Raw genomic sequence first — 7,414 nt, forward strand, 5'->3', positions numbered from 1 at the left:
TTGTGCTCTGAGTAAAGCAGGAGGGACTTGAGGGTGACATTTTACTAGCCAGTTTGAGAAGCACCTGCCACGGGCTTGAGGCCTGCTTGGCACTGAACTGGCAAACCTGGCCTTAAGTGGTTCAGGAGATCCTGAGAATTTCTCATCCCTGGTCTTCCACATCCACCAGTTACTGACATCAGTTCCACTTCCCCTGGAATGTAGAGATGAGTCCCAGGCAGCTGCCCTGCAGTCTGTTCACAGTGGGGAGGACATTAGATGTGTGGGAGATGGGCTGGGTCTAATACAAGTTACCCCTCCTACCTGCAGGTTGGAGGTGATGGCTGCCAGCTCTTGTCCCTGGGAGGCAGCTGTAGTACTGAGGAGAGGTTGGATGGTGTTCTCTCTAGATAGAATTAAACCTGTGCTGCCCAAGGCCAGAGTGAAGCCTCTGGCAGCGGCAGCCCTGGACCTGGACGCTGAAGATCCCTGAGTGGAGCTTGGCCAGCAAGATTGTGTCATTAAAGAATATGGCTCAAAGGCCAAGTGGGGAATTAAAAGTGAAGGTGTTCGGCTGGAAACTGCCTCGACTCTTCCTCCCACTGACCCCTATATACACTGTTGTTAATTGGCAGTCTCTTCCCTTTATCCCACCCACAAAGCAGTGGCTGTGAGTTTAACCTGTGTGACTCCGGTTGTCCTAGGGATAGCTGCCTGGAAGGTATTAGAAGTACAAAATCTCACCTTTGCCCTAATCTGTTGCCCTAGCAAGATCCCTAGGCAGTTCAAGTACTTTTGTTCTTAAATGTGTAGAAGCCTGAGCCTGGCGCAGTGGCTCACACATGTAATCCCAGCGCTTGAGAGGCAGAGGCAGGTGGATCTCTGTGAGTTCGAGGTTAGTCTGGTCTATAAGGTAAGTCCACGACAGCCAAGGCTACACAGAGAAACCCTATCTCGAAAAACAAAATGTACAGAAGCCTGGAGGCCAGCAGTCAGGAACCAAGGAGCACCTGTAAAGGCCATTTCTGCACCCTGCTCATCTCTCAGCTCCACACGTGACTGCTTCGATTCACCTTGCTCCTCAAGATTCAGTTACTCAAGGCACTTCTACAAGCTATGTACATTTTCCTTTTTGTTTGTTTTTTGGTTTTTTGTTTTTGTTTTTTCGAGACAGGGTTTCTCTGTGTAGCCTTGACTGTCCTGGATTCACTTTGTAGTCCAGGCTGGCCTCGAACTCAGAGATCCAGCCTGAACTCAGAGATCCGCCTGCCTCTGCCTCCAAGTGCTGGGATTAAAGGCGTGCGCCACCACGCCCGGCATGCTATATACATTTTCAACCGGGTATGAGAAGAGGACAGGGGTGCACACTGGCAAGCCATCTGTGCTATGCCAGTCTAATCCGAGGTGGAGCTCAGCACGCGGCTCAGAGAGCCTCGCTTCTTCTGGGACTGTACCGGTCCCTTCTGCCTGGGCTCTGCAGCGTTACCTCTCATCCAGCGGATCAAGCGCCCAGGACGCAGCGGGGACAGGCGGCCAGTGAGCAGGAGGGTGGAGGCTGAGGTAGCAGTGGAGGAGCCACGGCGACGGCGAGTGCCGGGCCCACCGCTCAAGTCGCTGTCTTCCACCAGCACGCTTTCAAACACTGCACGCAGCGAGACCTTCAGCTTGTGCAACATGTCGGGGCAGGTGAGCACATAAAGCAGTGGGTTGACCACGCTGTTGAAGAAGGCCAGGCTTGTGACAAAGGGCAGCCCACGTGACGCAAGCTGCCTTAGCGTGGTGACAGAATGGGCACGCGCCTCCAGCAGACTGAAGGCGTGGTAGGGCCCCCAACAGAGCACGAAGGCCACTACGATGGCCGCCACCAGGCGCACAAAACGGCCTGTCCTCTGTCGGCCGCGGTGGCGCAGTTGCAGGCTCACGGCCACGTGGCTTGAGGCGATGATGGCCAGAGGCACCACAAAGGCCAGCAGGAACTTGCTAACCGCTAGGGCCTTCTGGCGGTAGTCACACGTGGCATCGCGGTCAGGCCCTGGGTTCCAGAGCAGCACATTGTAATAGCACATGATGCGGCCATCAAGCCGCGGGATGGTGTCCCTGAACATGAAATAGGGTACCGTGTTGAGCACCGCCAGAACCCAGAGCATCAGGCAGACTCTGTGCGCGGCTGCCACCGTCCGGTGGTTCTGTGACCACACTGGCCTCACCACCTGCAGGCAGCGATCCAGGCTGATAGCGCTGATCAGGAAGCCGCTGGCAAACATGTTGAGGAAGAAGACCGAGGAGTGCAGCTTGCAGAAGGTGGTACCCAGCTTCCACGAGTGGCCCACCGCCAGGAAGTAGGTGAAGAAAGGCAGGGAGGCAGAGGCTAGCAAGTCGGACAGCGCCAGGTGCACCACCCAGGTGGTAACCACCGTCTGGCGCATGCGACAGCCCACCACAAACAGGATGAGTCCGTTCTCCACCAGGCCCAGTAGCGCAGCCAGCCCGTGCAGCAGCACTGACACGTGGTCAATATAGCGAATGCTGGAGTTGCTGTGGTTTGGAAGCTGGGTCATCTCCTCCAAGAGCGGACAGAGCGGCTTCAGTGTGATGTTGGCCATGGCAAGGAGGAAGAAATGAGGGCTGAGCCTGGCACACAAGAACCAGAAGCCTGCAGTCTGGGCAAGAGATGAACCTATCTCAGAGGTGCTGCGGGTATGGCCTGCCAACAGAATGGACATTAGGGACCCGTGAGGATGAGCAAAGCAAGGGACTAGCACCCCAGCTGCCCTCCTCCCCCAGCACAGCTCTGAGCAAGTCAAGTGCAGCTTCCCTGAGCCTGTGTCCTCTGTAACATGGGTGTTGATCCTAACGGTCTCTAGTTGGTAGAGCTACTGGAATAACACAGGTCCCAGAGACCTTAACTCAAAAAGACAAGGTAGGGCACTGGAGAGATGCTCCACTGAAAAGCACGTGCTGCTTTTCCAGGTTTTGACTGATACTGTGTTTGATTCCCAGTACCCATGTTGGATAGCTCATGACTGCCTATATAACCCAATTCCAGGGGATCCAATCCCTCTGACCTCTGCAGGCACCTGCATTCACAAACACACACACACACACACACACACACACAGAGAGAGAGAGAGAGAGAGAGAGAGAGAGAGAGAGAGAGAGAGAGAGAGAAACTGGCATAGGCGCCGCATCAAGACCATTGCGATTAACATTAAGTACATGTCCAGGATCACAAAGGTCAGGCCAGGCAGGACTTGTTTTCCCAGTCCCCAGAACACAGAGGGGCAAGTGTGGCCCGTCATATGAGGGAGGCGGTCTGTCAGCACAGCATGCCTTACCTCTCTGCAGTTCCTCCTAGAGAAGCTATCAGCCTCAGAAGTGAGGGCTTGGGTGGGCTGATTGAGATCAGGGGAGCTGGCCCCTCCTCTGACAGAAGGAGAGGAAATAAGATAAGAGGGGACACGCGTGAGAGAGACCTGGCTGGAGGAACTGTCACGTGGAGTTACCAGGGAGGGCAGTAACAGTCCAGTCCAGAAAACCTACCCCTGTTTACTCACTCCTACACTGGGACAACAGGAAAAGTCAGGTACTATGCATGCCCACAGCCTCATGGAGAACCCCAGGGCCCTGTGATGAAGTTGGGGTCAGGGAGGTGCGGGAGGTGCCGAGGGAATCACGTTGTATACGCCCTGTAGCAGGGAGGAAATGAAAGCAGGGTGTAGGGACTTAGGTTGTGCCAGGCACCCACAACCCCTCCCCAGACCCTGGTAAATGCTCTAACAGATGTTCTTCCTTGTGGCTCTGGAAGCAATGTGCTAGGATCCGATTGTACAGATGAGAAAACTGACACAAGTGTTCAAAGCGCTTGTTGGCCGACCCAACACGGCCATGTGAAAGAGGGGCTGCCTCGCGGCTCTCTAGCCTTGCAAAGTGGGATGATGGAGGAAGAGAAGGACGGAGGAGCGTGCCTGGGGCTCCAGAATCCCTCTTTCCAAGAGAAACAGTGGCCAAAATGGGTTGGGGGAATCTACTCCCTTCCAGAAAGCACTGTCCTTCACAGGGACCCCAAGCTAGAGTTTCCCTAACAGAATCCCTCTTGTTAGGGGGAGCAGGCGCACCTGTGTTCTCTGTGAATTCTTCCTGGTTCTCTTTCTAAGCTTTAGCATCTGCAGAGCAGTTATACTCGCAGTAATCCAAGGAGAGTAGCTTTTCGGGAGAGGACACTGAGGTTCAGAGAGGCACGGAAGCTGGGCCAGCAACTGTGGAGGGAGACTGAGGCTCTCCTCCCAGCAGACAGATGGGAGCCGTTCTCTCTTAGCCTGAGACAATCCCTGGCAGTTGCAGTGTCCATGTCACCCGGGATGCTCAGAAGACAGTGCTCCTGCAGCCTTGGGAACTACCCCGTCTGATTCTTCAGGCTGCACAAAGACAGCTTCAAGACCTAGGATCTTGGGGCACCCAAGCAGCTAGGACCCTGCTGTAGTGGGAACCCCAACTTTGTGAAGCCCTGAGCTTGAATTCCATGTCCTCAGCTTCCAGCTGGGTGAACTTTTCAGTTTCTCTAAGCTCACCGAGTGAGCGTGTCCCCACACCTGAGATAGCATGTTGGCCGTGATTGGACAGCTCACTATTGTGCCCATCATCTGGTTAGCGCCCAGGAAAACACAGTCCTTGCTTCTGGGCATCAATCCCCCCCCCCCCAGGCTCCTAAGCTCATCTCCCTGTCATCCTAGCTAGAAGTAGCCGTCGGTCTATACTGAGACGGCGGCATGAAGGCTGCCCAGCCCCTGGAAGACTGCCTCCTTACCTAGCCACAGAGCGAGCACAGAGTCAAGTCCGGAAGGCTGGCAGCTACTGAAAGAAGCAGGACTGAGCACCAGGAGAGTGGCAGGAGGGGCGTGGGCTGAAGGAGGAAGTAGCTGTCAGTCCAGAGGGCAGGGGCGGAGACACTATCTATAGACAAGGTCTTTTCTCTCCATCCAGGCCACCAGCCCCTCGTCCACCCTTTCTCTTCATGGAGAGGACAGCCTAAGCCTTTGACTGCCAATCCCCTGACCCCAGCACTCCAGCTGTTCTGAGGCAGCATGGGCCCCTGTCCCCAGAGGACCAGAGGAAGCCAGGAGGGACCGTGGGAAGAGCACAGAGACCCTTGACCAGGAGGCCAGCCACTTCCTCTTGCTAGCTGCTGTCAGCTGTGACCAGGAGTAAAGTCTTTCCATTGCGAGTGGTAAGAGAGGAATGAGGCAGGTCATGGGAGCACCTGACACATAGTAGGTGCTCACAAAAAGCAGCTGCTTCCACAGGAAAATGGAAAAAGTTGGCAGCCACTGTACAATGACAAAAAGAGACCCTAAGTCCAGGGTAGGAGGAGGTTGAGTCTTAGAAGTTTACATTTTATTCCTTCTAACGTGTGTGTGTGTGTGTGTGTGTGTGTGTGTCTGTCTGTCTGTCTGTCTGTCTGTCTGTCTGTGCGCATGTGCAGGTATGTATGTAGGTATAAATGTGCATGCATGTAGAGGCCAGAGGACACCTCGGCTGTTGTTCTTCAGGGGCCAGCCACCTTGTTGTGCACGTGTGTGTATGTGTGCATGTGTGCATGATGGTGCACATGTGTTTGTGTATGTGGAGACCAGAGATCAATATCAGGTGTCTGTCTCAATCATCCTCCACCTTATCTTCTTTTGTCTTTCAGATTTTATTTACCGTATTTTATGTGTGCTGGCATTTGCCTTCATGCATGTCTGTGCACCATGTGCATGCAGCTCCCATGGAGTCCAGAGAAAGGCATGGGACACCCTGGAACTGGAGTTACAGACAGACAGTGGCAACCTGTCATGCGGGTGCTGGAAATTCAGTCCCAGGGCTCTGGAAGATCAGCCAGTGTTTCTAACCACTCCACCATATGTGTTTTGTAACTTATTCATGCATATGTACATACACATGTGCACACCTGCATACATGTATGTGCACAACATGTACACCAGGGCCAGCAGAGGCCAGAAGACAGCATCCGATACTCTGGAAATGGGCTTAAAGGCAGCTGTGAGCTGCCCACCGCGGCTCTGAGGTCTGAATTGAGGTGCTTTACAAAAGCAGTAAATACATTAAACTGAGGAGCTACCTCTCTAGCTCCCATGTAGCTTATCTTTTAAGATATGATTTCTCACGCCAGGCGTGGTGGCGCGCGCCTTTAATGCCAGCACTCGGGCGGCAGAGGCAGGCAGATCACTGTGAGTTCGAGGCCAGCCTGGTCTACAAAAGTGAGTCCAGGACAGCCAGGGCTACACAGAGAAACCCTGTCTCAACCCCCCGCCCCTGCAAAAAAGATATGATTTCTCATTGAACTTAGCACTCACTGAATGGCTAGATTGTCTGGCCAGCAAACCCAGGTCCCCATGCCTGCTTAGCATCGCGCTTTGTCTCTCCAGGCCATTACCTAACTCCTTACCTTTCCTTTAATCCCAGCACTCAGGAGGCAGAGGCAGGTGGATCGCTGTGAGTTCGAGGCCAGCCTGGTCTACAAAGTGAGTCCAGGATGGCCAAGGCTACACAGAGAAACCCTGTCTCGAAAAACCAAAAAAAAAAAAAAAAGAGGCTTGGGTTCTTGACACACTTGATATGAGGCAGGCGTCAGGGGTAGAGAGTGAGTCCAGTGCAGTGTCGGCATGAGTGTCCCTCACAGTGCCTCTAGACACAGGTCAGCAAGGGCCTTGGTTGTGGAAACCTTAGTCACACAAAAGGTCTCCCTTCGCCCTGGTCATGATGCTTGCAGCCTTTCCTAAACGTGAATATTCCTATGCGCTCTTGAGATAACATTCATCCATACCTGCTATGGCCCCAATCTAAACTGTGCACATCGGCTCATGTTTGGTTTCAGCTCGTTGTGCGGTTTTTGGGAGGCATCAGAACCTAGCAGGCAGAAGTAGGACAGACGGGGTGAGACTTGATGGTTAGGCCCATCGCTTAGTTCCTGGCTCATACTTCAGTTCTGTTCCAACATGTTATGAATACCCTCCCCCATACACTCCAGTTGCTGTGAACGTGAACTGCTCCTCCATCTGTTTCCTGCCATGATAGACTGAAACTCTCTAAACCCATGGACCAAAATAAACCCTTCTTCTCTTGCGCAGTCGTGTCAGGTATTTTGGTGACAGCAACACAAATACAATATGTTGCCCAACCCGTAGATGCATGGGCAAGGCAGTATGGCGGTTGGTAAGGCCAGGACATTTGGGCCAGACTACCAGTATTTGGATCTGGCCCTGCCATTCCCTAGCTATGTGACCTGGGGTGAGTAATTAGACAGCAGTAAAATATGACTCTTAAAGGGTCTTCTTGGGGCTGGAGAGATATGTCAGCATTTGAGTCTGGTTCTCAGCACTCATGTGAAAAAGGCTTAAAACTACCAATAGCTCCAGCTCCAGGGGATTCAACGCCC

At 53.4% G+C, this 7,414-nt stretch overlaps 1 protein-coding gene across 4 annotated transcripts in view; it reads right to left on the reverse strand.

Annotated features, from left to right (window-relative positions):
• PTGDR2 (prostaglandin D2 receptor 2) overlaps nt 1–4,808 on the reverse strand; it is a 42,046-nt gene extending 37,238 nt beyond the window's left edge. For 3 of the 4 annotated variants that reach the window (XR_014777340.1, XR_014777341.1, XR_014777342.1), the window contains exon 1: nt 1,466–3,009. Coding sequence is in view for 1 of the 4 variants with exons in the window: in XM_084772282.1 (XP_084628408.1) it covers nt 1,374–2,582 (1,209 nt within the window). In the remaining 3 variants the exon portion in view is untranslated. Of the gene's footprint in view, nt 1–1,263; nt 3,010–4,783 lie in introns of those variants that run through there. The other variant, XM_084772282.1, reaches the window with a different exon arrangement.
• Between the last annotated feature and the right edge of the window lie 2,606 nt (nt 4,809–7,414).

This window comes from Acomys minous (genome assembly GCF_964271855.1).
Source record: "Acomys minous genome assembly, chromosome: 2".
Classification (NCBI taxonomy): Eukaryota; Metazoa; Chordata; class Mammalia; order Rodentia; family Muridae; genus Acomys; species Acomys minous.